We start from the raw sequence: 14,509 nt of genomic DNA, 5'->3' as shown, positions 1-14,509 counted from the left end.
GGGTGGCTGTTTTGAGGAGGTTTAGGGTTTCGTTGGTGTAGATCTGGGGTGGGATTGCAGCTGAGCTGTGGGAGCATCCTCCCGGCAGGCAGAGGAGCGGCATGTACATGAGCCAACTTGAAGCCAGCTCACTCAGGCGGTGGTCAAACCCAGCTGTAAGCTCCTCAGGGAGACAAGTTTATTTTGAGGCACTTGAGCCAACGTGGCTCTCTGGTATTGGTTGCTCTTCAGTGTCTTCTGAGTGACACGGGGCCATACCCTGCCTGCTGGGTGGGATGGCACTGGCGCTCTGGGCTGGAGCTCTGAGCTGATGTTTGCAGGTCGCAGCCGAGGGAAGCTGTGCAACTTGTTGGGTGGCCTGGGACTCGAATAATGGGGTGAGACAATGGGTCAGGGCTTGGGAGGAACAGGCAGAACTGCTGGGGGTGCTGTGCCCATGAGGGAGGCTGCTGGGTCAGGTCTGAGGCTCACTGGTGGAGCTCCTGTGAGGAGTAGGAAGCTTACACAGTCTGTCAGTCTGTCTTGTGTGAGTGATCGGTCTTCAGTATCGCAAGCAGTAATATTTACCCTTCAATTTCACAGTCTGGAAAAATAAATAGAAGCCCTGTGAGACTGATGCTGTTTAGGGGTTTTACTGTAAAACGCAGAATGTGGAAAGCTCTTTTTTTTGAGATTCAAGGCAGGGATAGCTCAGTATCTGCTCAAGATGACTCCAGTCTTGGGATTAGATCAAAGCAATCATGTGAGAGCAATCATGTGAGTTAGAACAGCAAGTGCCATCCCTGTCATTCAAAGAAGCATTATAATTATTAATGCATGATATGAATCTTTCTGTAGTGGCACAGCAAGACTATTAGGAAGATACGTATGGGTGCAGGGTGTTGGAGAATGCTAATCAAAGAGGGTCTAGGAAATGTCAAACAGAAACCGACACTTCAACAGCAGTAACTGTGGGTTGGTTCCTCTCGTGAGCTCCCCAAGGTTACCCTGCTCTTGGCTTCGGCAGTGGGGGAGGCAGGAGGCGCCGCTCAGCCGTGCCTTGGGGGGTGACAGTGGGTGGGGTGGTGAGAGCAGGGGTGGTTTCATGGGTGGAGGTTGGGTTCTTCAGCTCTCTCAGAACCGATGCAGGACCTCGGTGCTATTGGAGGTCTCCCTGGTGTACATCGTCATTGCTCATACCCTGGCAAAGCCAGTCTGGGTTGAGAGTTCTTGTAAGAGTCAGTCTCAGTTTAGCAATATTTGGCAACAGGAAGAGAGCAGAATTCATTTCTTTTAATGCCAGTGAGAGGCGTTAGCTGCTGGGAGTGTCTGGTTGATGGCAGTCCTGGTAACACAAAGGTCTTCACTCTGTGTAGAGAAATTAATATAAGCAGGATGGATGCCTGGACTTGAGACAAGTGCAAATAAACAAACACCACCCTCCATTTCTACATTTTATTTTTAATTGCCTTTCTTTAAGTGGTGATATTTGTGTATTGTTCCCATTAGAGACAATTTACGTTCCAGGCATCGCATTATCAGTCCCTTTATGTTTGCTTAGGGAAGAAAGTCTAATAGATTCTTGTTGACTTTTTTTTTTTTCTCCCTCCTTCTATCATTTTTAATATGGATCTATGTGGATGGTGCCTGTGCTGTGGGGGCTGTGTGTGTATTTATTCCCACTAAAGAGGAGTTTAGCATAGTGGCCCATGTTCTGCCTATCTAAATCTCTTTCTGCACCTTCCAGGGAAACTCCTGTATTCTAAACCCGATATATATTTCATGTAACCAGGACTGTATCCCAGTTCCTGCTGATCCTGCAGCATGTGTTATTACTGGTGCGTTAACTCCGGTACCTGATGTTCCGCTGGAGCTGAACGGAGGGAGGCACTTTTCAAACATGTCCCAGAATAACTGGCCCTGACCACCCCTCTCTTGGGGTGTCACTAGGGGGTATCAGGGTGACCTGCCTGTGGAGCTTTTCTGCAGTGAATTGTGGAGAAATGATCTGCCACGCTGGACACATGGAATGGCGTTGGAGGATTGTCACATATCTCATGATTAAGCCTAAAGCTGCCCTGCAAAGTGCACAAAGTTTCACTGTCCTGGTGACAGAGGTACCTGCACTGCAGCCTGTCCCCGTGGACAGTCTCTGAATCAGCGGGTTCTGTTGGGCTCCAGAAGGTGACCAAGGGAATGACCAAAACAAGCTCTTTAAATATCACAGAGACAATCATTAATATTGTTCATAGGGCTGGTGTCTAGATTAGGAAACCCCTAACTGAGACAGATGGGATTTATGAGTGTTTGTACCATGTAGAATAGGGGGCTGTAATTTTAGTTTGCAAAGTATATTGAGTCCTTTTGATTTACCACTGACTGATGGAGTGACCTTGAGCAAAACATGCAGTCTCCCTACACTCTGAAAGGAGAGCTAGGCAGGAATTTTTTGACAAGACATTTTTCATTTGAAAATGCCAGTTCACTGAAACTGGAACTCTTCAGGAAAAAAGTATCAGTTTTGATGAATTTCTCATTCAGATTTTTTTTGGTCAAATGAAAAGTTTTGTTGTTTGGTGTCCCCCCCCCCAACTGGCTTTTCTTTCATAATTAGTTTTTATTTCTAATACCTACAACAAATATTTCAGAAGTCAGAAGCAAACATCTTGACCCTGTCTGATATTTGTGCAGATCTCAAGATTGCAAAATTTGATTTTCTGTTGCAATCTGGAAATTTTCAAAAATCTTCATCAATTACTGCAAGATGGAAAAACCGTTTCCTCCCAATAACGTTTCATGTTGCCATCTGCAAACGGAGAGGATGCCTCCTCCGTGTCGGCTCAGCCGTGGAGCCCTGCTCCCTTTGTATGGGTGAGGGGCTTTGGGATCTTCAGGCAGAAGGTGGTGTAGAAAGGCCAGCTGTGGTTGCAGGGTCCATCTGGATGCGTCTTCCCCTGCTGCCTCCGAGGTGAAGTGCGATTGCTTTTTTTCCCCCTTCCCCCTCTGATCTCACCAAATTAAAGCAAGAAAAAGACTCCACCAGCAAGACCTGCTTCTGGATTTGCAGTCAGTAGCCATCTCCAATAACCATCAGGCTGTCAGCTTCCCCCCCACCTCCCCCTACCTCCCACCTCCCCCATCACTCACCAAAGGAAAAAAAGAGCTGGAGCCACAGCTTGAAATATATCATGCAATAGTGTATCATGAATTTCTTGTGAATCACATTGGTGAAGCAGGTTTATTTATTTCTGAGACTTTAAATCAATACAAAGTAGGTCTCTTAGTTCTGAAGCTGGGATGGAGTGTGAAAAAATGAGCCCATTGTACTCTTAAAACTTTGGGGAAAGGAGATGACAGCTATATAATTCCATTTACCAGGCACTAGGGGCTTTAATGTGAAGGTGACGGGGAGCTCTTTGTGCATTTAGAGCACCATATCTTCTAAATAAAAGATCTGTAGACTTGATAGTGGAGTATAGCTCTGACTTTAATAATCTCCAAGCATTAGACCGAGCCAATATGTTCCCAAGTCAGAAGGGTCCCCCACCGAACGCTCGTAAATTAAAAGTGCGGGAACTGCACGCGTTTGGAGATTAGAAATGCAAGAAGTGCAGCCCGTCTCCCAGCAGAGAGGAGAGGAGGTGTCTGCGCTCGCGCCGCCACGCCAGCGGGCGAGAGCCTCAGGACCGGGGCTGCTCGGGAGCACGGCTCTGGCTGGCATCCTACCTCGGCTTGGGGCTCCTGAGCAGCGCTGCTGCTCTTTTACCCTCTAATGACATGGTATGTGTGGGGGAAGAGCTGAGGGATAGAAATGAACACTCTTAAGATCTGTTGAGGCTTGACTGCACATAATAGCAGTCAGGTTTTAAGTTCCTACATTGTGTTTTCTGATGAGACATTTATTCTGATCATTTCTGCCTGTTTATGAAAAATAGGCTATTTATAGTATGTGCATGTGCCTTTTCTGCTTCAGGTTTCTGGCAGATAATATAAATTGTGGGATGGGAATTGCAATTATTGAAATTATTCGGATAAAAATCTGGCACTTATATTTGATATAAACACATGATATGCTCTGAATAATAACAGCACTTATGTTACATAATGATTCCCATTCAAGCCCTCTGCTGTCATTTTTTCAGATCTTTCATCTTTGATGAAACATATGAGCCAATCAAGTTTGCAGCCAAACCAGCTTTGCAGTGAATGTCTCAACTAACTAGCAGCTCAGTTTCTGAAAAGGAGCACAGAGAAAGCAGCTGGTCATCACGGGTTTGAGTGCTAGAAAATTATTAATATGCATATGACTTGCCTATAGACCTGTTGAGGATGGTCTTTTAAAGGCTGAAAAGGCTGCTAGAATCCTGGCTCTCCTTTGTGCTTTCCAAAAGATCTTCTGAAGTAAAAAGAAATGCAGTTTCCCATTACGGTAGGGAGAGTGGCTTTTGGAGGACCAAATGAAATAAGTGTTGACAGTACCGCCCATGTGTTTTGTAAGCAGGTGCTGTCAAAGGTTGCATCATGTGGAAAATAGCGGGTGTTCTTGCAATCACGGGCTGAGCTTTAACACGGGCGGTTCTAGAGCTAGTGTTGCCTTCTGACCACTTCACTGACATCCTCATCCTTTTGTTGAGATGGGGGCACAGAGGAAGCACTTTGTCCTGTGTACCCTGTTAAATGCGCAGCTTTCTGCACACCTGAGAGGTTTGTCTTCAAGGAGCAAAGGAAGGGGAGACTCAGTGGCTCCTCCAAATCCGACCGGGGTCCCTAGTGACCTGGAGGCTGATTGGCATCAAATACACAACGAGTGACAGTCCTGCGTTAGTGGTTGTGGTTAATGCTAGTGCTTGGAGGGGTGGTGGGGGAAAGAAAGCACTGGAAAGAAGCTGGAAAGAAACACAGAAGACTGCTGGGGAAAGGCCTCTCTGCTAACACCTTCCACGGAGGAGGCAGCACTTGCTGTGCCTCACTTGGAAACGTCAGACCGGCTACTGCTGAACTGGAAAAAGGAAATGATATCCAAAATGCAAAGGCACTGGGCTAATGTGCAGGCAAGGAGTAGTAACAGAAATGGGAGGTCCTCACTAGAGACTTCAGAAAGGGTGAGTTTGGGATCTGTGTGCGGGGCCAGTCACCCACAGCAGCTTCCTCTGACTGGTAACATGTCAAACTCTGGGCGGACAGAAACATGGTTTCTGGGTTTCCTGGGGTGGAAGGAATTTTAATTTAAAGCAGATTTTCTGGTGCCAGAAGCTTACTGTCTGGTGCTTTGCTGTTCACGGCTGCTCTTTTTTTGGCTGTTTTTGCCACCAGATTAAGCACAAGACCAGAGGTCAAATCTTGCCAATATTCGGGTATATGCGTATTGTGTAGCTCAGCTTTAGAATCCTGGAACCTGTTCTTTCCCACCCCTCTTGCTGGACCTTTCTTGATCTCTGGTCTGTGGCAGCTGACTCTGGTAGCTGCATCTTTGTCTGCTCCCTGGAGTGCTAGTAACCTTTCTGCTAGGAAGGGCCTGCTTTGCAAACTTAACCCTTCCAGGCACGTGTCTGGTCGTTAAACAGATACTTTCTGTAAACCTTGGGCTAACGGTACTTTCACTTCTTAACCCCCTACTCCGTGTGACTCAGTGTACCCCCCTGGCAGGCCCAAACTTGAAGTTTACCATTTTGACAGATCCTGATCATATCGGATACAGGGTTTAATCCTGCGCAGTCTTTTCTCCCATCAGTTTGTTTCTAGCATTACCTGTCTAACTGATTTAGCAACATTTCTAAATCCACTCGTGCCTCTGCTGACGGTGTGTCTTACTGAGGAACACCTGAATCCCTTCGGTGTAGAAGCATCAGTTTTGGGCTTCTCCAGCAGATGTATTCTCTTTCACCCTTGGATATTTTCTTGTGGAAACATTTATACAGCAATATGCATTGCACCATTTAAGATTGTTAATTGGAGATTGAATTACTTGTCAGCCTTTAAAAATGTAGTCCTCTGAGGTCAGAGATGAGGTGGTTAGCAGAGCTGAATGGATGAGCTATTGCATTCATTTTTTTCTCAAGCCCAATGATCATTGTCTATAAGCTGGCTAGCCCTTCAGTGCCTTTTAACCTCTGGCACCCAATTCAGTTTGCAGCTGCAGGTGTGAAACAAGCTGGCAGGATCTCTGCTCGTTCCTGAGAAGGCAGAAGAGCACCGTGCAGAAGCAGGTTAGGGGAGCAGCACCCAGCCTAGCAGTATCCCCAGAAGACAGCGTCTTTAACCCCTTGGCCACACGCTTTCTGCACCAGGGAGGGGAGTAGCTTGCTCTGCATTTGGGCTGTGCTTAAGTCAGGGGCTGATTTAGAGCTTGCGAGTGACCATATGACATGTCCCTCCTGCTGCACTCAGTGCAGGTGCACGTATGTGGACATATATGTCATACAAATGAAGGCAGCGAGCGCTCATTGGTACAACTTTTAAATGCAGCTTGGGACTGCGTCGCCTCTGCTGACAAACACTGACAAGTAAATACTACGCTCGCTCAGTATTACAGAGGGATTTCATTTGCACGGCCCCTCACAATGCTCTGCCACTTCACTGAAATGTCTGGAGCACTCGGGAAAAGGAACTGCATATTTATCTTGATCTCCAAAAAGGGATTTAAGGGCGAGAGCAGGCGGTATATTAGACTGTTTTCATTGCCTGTCAGCAGTGGTAAACCTGAGCTGTCTACAGTGTCTCTGGATAAGCAGCAGCAGAGGCCCATTTTGCATGTACATACGTTTGCATTAGTTCATAGATGGGGAGTTTAAATCCTGTTTATTTTTATTTTCCTCTGTGGAAAGCATTTAGCTAGGCTTGTGCCTGGCATCTGGAGGCCTGTGCTTTTCTTTTCCTTGAACCTAAATCTGTGCTGCTGTCTTTTCTACCATGCCTTTTCATGGCACTGATTTTCTTAGAGGAAGATGAAGGTGTTTGAACTCGGAAGGGAGACCCAGGAACATCTCTGTGCAAAACCACAATGCTTACATTGACTTCTAAATTTTTGGGGTAGTTGCATAACTTTTGTGCCTTGGTACATAAACCTCAACTGACATCTGTCTCACGGGGAGTTTTGTGAGGATCATCTAGTGCTTACAAAATGCTGAGTTTTGTGAAATGCCAGTCCACCAGGCCTTTTCTCCTCCAAAGGAAGATAAATTTGGAGTTAGCAAATGATAGTGTTGTGCCTTACTGGTTAGGCAGTGCTTTACACAGGCACAGTGGCTCCCTGACCCCAGCTGTGATTAACTGGTGGTGTGCAGGAAGAAAGCTAATTGGTCGCGTGTAGTTTTATAACCAGATCAACATTTTCTATTTTCACGTCCCTTTAGCACCTTCTTGCCTTCAGCCCCAAAGGTCAAATCCTGAGAAATGTGGAGTTCCCCTCTGCTATGGGTGAGATGTGTTGCATCCCAGGCGCTCACTGTAGGATGTCGGAGCGAGGATGAAGGCAGCCAAGCATCCCTTCCGTAAGGACTGGGTTGCCTTGGGCTCGGGCTGCTCCTCTCTTGGGTTAGCCCTTCTTCCTCAAATGAGCTGTGCTGGTTGTTTGGTGGGGGAGGGCAAGTTGTTTGTGTGTGTTCGAGGGGTTTTTTTAAGATCTAAATGAAGCAGGTATGTAATGCCCTCTGTCTGTTAGAAAGACTCAACCCATAAAAATAACAAACGGCATGTATTTGCTAGAATGTCAAAGTTATGAGTTTATTTTGTAATGATGTGCTCCTGCCTTCATGAGGTAAACTGGCCGTGGCAGAGGTGTTATTAGTAATATGGACTCAGTGGAGCAGAAAGCCGAGTGACCGAGAGATCAGTGTATCAGTCAGTGAGAGGGCAAATGGAAAGAGACAGCAGGAGAATGAGAAAAGAGCTGCGGTGCCTGGGCTGAGATTAGAGATGGAGCTGTGCAAGAGAATTAGAAGCCCAGCAGTCGGAGTCTTATTCTTTCCAGTCTCTCCAAGGAGCTGGTGGGGCTTTGTCTTTGCTATACCTGTCTTCACGTACAGTGTTGGTTTTTTCCTCAATTAAAGGTTTAAATGGGTCCACCCTACCAGTCATCTTAGTCGGAGCAAGTTTGAACTAGTGAGGCAAGCTCGGGTCAGCACCCAGGAGACTTGGTCATATATCAGCTCCATTGCTGCCTGGGGACGGGCAAGTCCTATAACTGCCTTCTGCCTCAGTTTCCCCACTTGCATCATTCCCCCTGGGATCATTATTCATAAGATCCTACTTGCCAGCAGGGCTTGGGAGGGTCTATTGTGAGTGGTTTGATCCATCCTTTGGTGTCGAAGCGATCACAACTTGCTGCAGGTATCTCCTCAGCCAACACCTACTTGGTACATCCGTCCACTGACGATTTTCCTGTTTTTTCACTCAAAAGGTGCTTGGACGGGAAGTTTATACCTCCAACAACCAGCTGGGCGGGATCCAGATAATGCACAACAATGGAGTGACGCACAGCACTGTGTGTGATGATTTTGAAGGAGTCTACACTATTCTGCAGTGGCTTTCCTACATGCCAAAGGTAATTCCTGGCCCTGCAGGAGCATGAGGTGCCGCTACCTATTTGCTTTGTTCACAGGGTTTTGGGGGCTGGGGGACTCTCTTTATTTGTGGTTTATTCCTGTGTTTGTATGGTGCCTAGCAAAATGGTTTAGGCTCATAATCAAGGCTGATAAGCCTTGTGGTACTGAAGGAAACAAAGTAGTTTTTGTCTTAAAGTGCTGCAGGAACTGGGATGAGGGGCAGCCTGGCACTGCGTTGGGCACTTTCACATCGCTCCCCTGGCGTGCTGCCCTCAGTACTCCGGGCAGCAGCATTTTATGTAAACGGCGGGTTGTCTCTTACTGAAAAGACTCTAAAAGTTCCCCTCTGGGGCAGTAATTTGTAGGAGTTGATGTATATGTGTAAGCTGCTCTGCAGCCAGGAAGGTAGCAACAAGAACACGCAGGTCACCTTCCTTCAGGAAAGAGTGCACAGAATGAGTCAGGTGGCCTGGGCACCTTTCAAAAATTAAATTGCAACCCCTCGCTAAATGCTGGCTGTGCCTGAAGTTCAAGAGCAAATGAAGTACGTTGTATACCAGATGATGCCAAAGGAGGGTTGGAGAAGGTGTATGGAGCACCTTGGAAGTTTCTTTGTGCTCTTGCCAAGGCTCTGGGATTCCATCAGTGGGGGCTTAGGCCACGTGGGGGAAAGATGACTCGAACCAGGTCCTCTAGAGCAGGTGTTTGGAGCAAAGCCGTGTAGAATTACTTCCTTCAACATTTTTCTTTTTCCCTTAGAGTGTATACAGTCCTGTTCCTATCCTCAAAGTCAAGGATCCTATAGACAGAACCATAGAGTTTGTTCCAACCAAGACTCCCTACGATCCTCGCTGGATGCTGGCTGGACGTCCAAACCCAAGTACGTAGATCTTTGGTGGCCAGGATATGCAATAATGTGTCAAGGCTTTATGTCTGCAATCCAAATATATTTCAGAGCTTATGAAGTAATTCAAACAATTTGAATATAATACATAAAAATAGCATGTAAACTCTGAGTGCTTGAGGACACCTACAATTATTAGTTACTTTTATAGATTTTCTTTTTTTTTAATGGTTCAGAGGAAGATCCATATACACAGGGTCTGTACACCAGAGGAATCACAGTATTCCTGCAGATCTTGGAGAATAACTGTATTGGAAACGCTGCAAACCATTGAACCCCCGCGTGTGCTTTTGGGGTTGTGCAGCCTGTGTAGGTACAAGCTGCAAACTGGGTGACCATTATGCCTGCTGTTATTAATGAGTTTGGGGGGCTAAAATGAGATTTGTGATAAACTAAGTTTTCTGTTTTTGGATAATATTTTTTCATCATCTCTCAAGTAATTCATCCAGCTGTCTGAGTGCAGCTAACGCTGGCTTCCAAATCGAGTGACTTCAGATTTTAATTTAGTGGAAGCGTTAAGGAAAGCAGATGATTCCCTGTGATAAGTTAAAGCAGATATCTCCTAGGTGAAAAGTTAAAGCCATTTATTAGAGGAGATATTGCCGTGATATTCTTCAAACTGACGCCCGACACGAGGCCAGAATCTAAACGATCAGCTTTGGGCTCACGATAAAGAGATAATTTTGAAATGGATGGTCACATTTTACAGTGGGGCCACAGAGGCAAGGAATGTAGAACACAGTAATTACAAGTTTGGTCTTGATAAAACACTCTCCATCCTGTTTAAGTCAGCAGAGGTTAGCTTGCTTGGATCTCCACTTTTAATTGGTTTTGGACTTGGGTTTGCAGAAGCAGAGGTGCTTGTTCAGATTAAAGCCTTCCTCAGAAGCTGTGTGCCAAGGGGTAAAGCTGGGAGGGATTTGGGGTTTGGGATTTTTTTTGCGGAGCTTCATGAAGCTCCAGTGGAAGGCAGGTGCCCCCAGAGAGTTGTGATTTCTGTAGTTGTCTGGGTGGGTAGAGTATCTCGATGCCCTGACTTTGGGATATACAGCTTGCACAGGCTGGGGGGCTGCACAAAGAGAACGGTCTGCAAATTTTCCTTGTCCCTCCCCAATCCAGCATCAGCAGTCAGCCCAAATGAAAGCTTTTCATTGTGGCCTTACTTGTTCACTGGAGTAGGGTCCAAGCTGAAATACCGGAAAACATTCCTGCCACGGTCTTCCTGTCTGGAGAGTGGAAACAGTGCCATGTCACTGCACAGGTTGGCGTAGTGAGGTGTAACTTGTTCGTAGTGTCGTTCGTGCCCGCTTAAGGAACACCCGTGGAAAGTAGCGAAACACCCTGTGAACTGCTGCCCCGCTTCCCGTGGGGGTAATTGTCATCCTGAGAATTTTATTTGAAGGAATGTATGTGGATTGGTAGTGAACAGGTATGTTGTTGCACGTGGGGATGAAGAGGTATTGCCAATATATTGGAGTCTGTGACACAGGAGGAACCCCAAGCCTGATGCTGCACTGGCTTTATAAAGGGTAAATAATACTAGTTCATGGTGAGCATGATCAGGGTAATCAAGCCTCATACTTCAGGGTAGGAGCTGATTGTCTGCAAGGGTCAGGAAAAGTTTATTTGTCTTAGAGCTGCACATCTTGGTAATGTTCGCTTTGGAAACAGTTTGATTTCTCTCAAGCATTAGGAAGTTGCTGCTGCCTTTGGGCAAGAGAACAGGTCTGATGGCACGTGGACTGATCCAGGACGGTGACTCTTAAAGTGTGCTTTGGTTTAGGGAGACACATCATCTGGGGTCTTCTATGCAGCAAGCAGGCTTTTGGTATCGGAGTACTTCAGTTTTTTTAAAAGAAGGTGTGAAACATGCTCAGATGTATGGTTTAGTTAGGCAGTCATAGAAATTCTTATATTTAGTTCCTGACTTTCTTCAGCATTCTTTCTTTAAAGGAAAGATTAGGCAGAATCAAGAGAAAAATGTGAGATAAGTTTTAAAATAGAGATAGGTCTTTTGAAAACATCTTTAATGGCTTTACTGCCTTTTGACAAATGTTTGTAGTGTCTTGAAAAAAACAGTTATTTATGTAAAAGCATGTGAAGTCCCTCTGCTATCTGAACCCCATCGTTTAACAATAAATGATGCTTTTGCTGATAAATTACTGTCTTTATGCAGTCTAGCAAATGAAATAAGACATGATGGCTGAAGGCAGACAAATGCTCAGCTGTCTAATGTTTCCTTGTATTATAATCTATTTAAAAATAAATAAATAAAAAGACAGTGCCATCTTCTCCAGTTGGCATTTTTAAGCAAGTTTCAGTTGCTCCTTTGATATTCTCTCTTCTTCCTTCCCTCCTTCCTCTGATATTTCCCTTTTTTTCCCTTCCCTTTAGGTCAAAAAGGACAGTGGCTAAGTGGTTTCTTTGACAATGGCTCATTCCTGGAGATCATGCAGCCCTGGGCACAGACAGTGGTGGTCGGTAGAGCAAGGTAAAATCTAAGAGGCATTTCAGACATTTGTAGAAATCAAGTTTTTGTTATGCTTCACGTTTTTCTAGAACAACCTTTGGAAGCTGATGGCTATAAGTAAAACTAAGTCATTGCTTGAATAGGAAACTTCTTTATCACATGAATGAACCATAGTCTGATCGTTTCTCCTGTTTTGCTTGGAGGTGACAGCTTTAACATGCACAAAAGCCAAAAAGAGAGATATTGTGAAAAATGATGACAGACAATATGCTTCCTGAGGTACGTGGTTGCATAGTGAGGCCTTCTTGCAGCTCTGACTTAGCTGAAGGTACACCACGCAGTTTATTGTTTTGCATTTTGACTTGCAAGAAAAGTTCAGCTAACACTATAGCAAATTGCAAGAAACTCTGCATAGAGAAGAGCTTAATGTTGAGGTTTGCGTGGAATAACTCACGGCATTTTCCGAATGAGCACCCACCACACCTGATCTTAGTTGTTTTTCATGAGACAGAGATGTGCAGCTCCAGAGACCTGAGGCACTCGCCTCCTCCCCAGGGGAGTCACTTCTCCTTACCTTGCTGCGAAGTGGCACACGTTCCCTGTTGCCCCAAGATTTAGATCCCTGCCTTGAAAATATTTGCAGCCTGGGTTGTTCTCAGTGTTGCAGGTCTGTGAACTCTCAGAGCTGGCAGGAAGCAGAAGCCTGGAGAGAGAATCCTGTATTTTGACAGAATGCAAATCAGAGCTGGGCTCAAAAACCCCTCAGTCACCTCTTTTCTAGTTTCTTCTTTAGTTTTTTGCCCCCCCAAAATGGCACCGTGAGTTTCCTGACCCGATTGTCTGCTTCCTCTCAGAATAAAGCCGTGTTGAAAGAGTCCATTTATCTCCCTTGAGTCACCACTACAAGTGCTTGAGCTGCCCAAATGCAGCGTGCTTATCCTTTGTCACTCCTCATTCCTCAGACTCCTGCCAGCTCTCCTCTCAAGACAGAGCTTCATACTCTTGCCTCCAGCAGACTCCCAGCTCCTAATTGATGTCAGTGGTTTTGGTTAATTGTCAGCCTTTTTTTTTTGTTGTTGTTAGCAAATGAGAGGGGAGGAAAAAACCTGAAGTGCCTGAATGGGGTCCTGGAGGCTTCAGGTGTTAGACTTAATGAGATACAGTCGTGCCCGTGCATGACGGGTGTTCAGAGTGCCTTAGTTCCTAGCAGAAGTCTGCGTCAAAGAAAAATCTTTTATTTACAGATCCTTCACCTCCCCTACTGTCAGCATCACAGTGCCAACAATCCAGAGCCAAATGACCTGATAATGCTTACAGTCTTCTGGAAATCCTGTGGCCACCCCTGGGGTCTGACTCCATCAGCCTCTGACCTCACCCAGTTGGTGACTCAAGGGCTGACTGTTGTACCAGGATATCCCTGATCATCCTGTGTTTGATTCCCAGAGCGTTTGGTGGGAGACAGGGAGAGACACCGCTGTTCCTGAAAGGCACAGCAGGGCTGGGGTGGCCACCTGGGCTCCCAGCCACTATGGCCGTGGATCAGTGCTGTGTCTTATCTCCGTTATGCTGACAGCGCATGTGGCCCCAGACTGTTTGGCACTGGGAGCTCCCATTTTGCTTTTAGCCTTTTTAAAGCCACAGCTCGACAGAGTCCTCCTAATGAAATAGCAAAGCTTATGACATTCACTAGAGCTCCTGTGCAGTGTCCCAGAGGATTGTGTCCATTCTGGAGGTCTCTGAAATGGCCATCAGGAGCTCTGTTAATACGTTAATGAAATGCTGCATAATAACTGAACGAGGCTTCCAGATACGAGGGTGTGCTCAGCAAAATGTCCTCTGTTGCTCTTTTCTTAAGACTTTTGAGGGTCTTTAAAGAGTTTAGAACTGCCTTTGGAGTATCCCAGTGCAGAGTGTGGTACAGAGAAGCATACCCATTTCCTCAGATACCGTACCAGGGCCCTGCCTCGGCTCAAGACAGAGCAGTGTGGTATGTGTGGGCTGGACAGGCCCAGCTAGAGACAAACTGGTGCTGAGCCAAAGCGGCTCTGCCTTCTTGGAGTTCCATGGCTCTGACCACTGCTGGCCCCAGGGGTCTCAGTGCCGGTACCCCTGAAGATCCTTCGCACTCAGAATATTGTCTGATCTTTATACATTGTTGAGAGGAGCCGAAAATACCTGCTGACCCCACTCCTTATTGTAGCATGTGACCTTGGGATGTCCTGTGACCTTTTGATACACTTTGTTATTTTTATCTACTGTCTGTGGCACTCTGAAGCTTTATCTTGCAACATTCTGTAATTATTTAAAGGCGTTTAGGTTAAGCAGTATACCAGGGGGCAGGGAGAGGGGGGGAATCAATGATTTGACAAAGCTGGACGGTCTCTGTCCAGGCCCATGCTCAGCTTCACTTGCAGTTCCTTGACAAATACCAAGTTGCTCTGGACTCTCACATACAGGTATATATAATACAAATGAAACTGACTGCTTTCAAAAGCAGTGGCATTTTGAAAAAACAAATAGGAATGTATTCTTCTGGGATTGTTACTGTAAGTGCTGCCAAAACTCATCTTTTGTATGTATGTTTGGAATATGTGTGCTGTTGGCTGTAAATTG

The 14,509-nt window shown here is 45.9% G+C and overlaps 1 protein-coding gene across 8 annotated transcripts in view; it reads left to right on the top strand.

The window, feature by feature from the left end:
* The window catches only part of ACACA (acetyl-CoA carboxylase alpha), a 132,621-nt gene that overhangs the window by 91,195 nt on the left and 26,917 nt on the right, over positions 1-14,509 (top strand). For all 8 annotated transcript variants that reach the window (XM_074845426.1, XM_074845424.1, XM_074845425.1 and 5 more), the window contains 3 exons: positions 8,378-8,521; positions 9,282-9,402; positions 11,821-11,917. In XM_074845426.1, the coding sequence (XP_074701527.1) occupies positions 8,378-8,521; positions 9,282-9,402; positions 11,821-11,917 (362 nt within the window). The remainder of the gene's footprint in view (positions 1-8,377; positions 8,522-9,281; positions 9,403-11,820; positions 11,918-14,509) is intronic.

Source organism: Strix aluco, chromosome 19 (assembly GCF_031877795.1).
Source record: "Strix aluco isolate bStrAlu1 chromosome 19, bStrAlu1.hap1, whole genome shotgun sequence".
In the NCBI taxonomy this organism is placed as follows: domain Eukaryota; kingdom Metazoa; phylum Chordata; class Aves; order Strigiformes; family Strigidae; genus Strix; species Strix aluco.
This window is presented reverse-complemented; position numbering and strand designations above follow the sequence as displayed.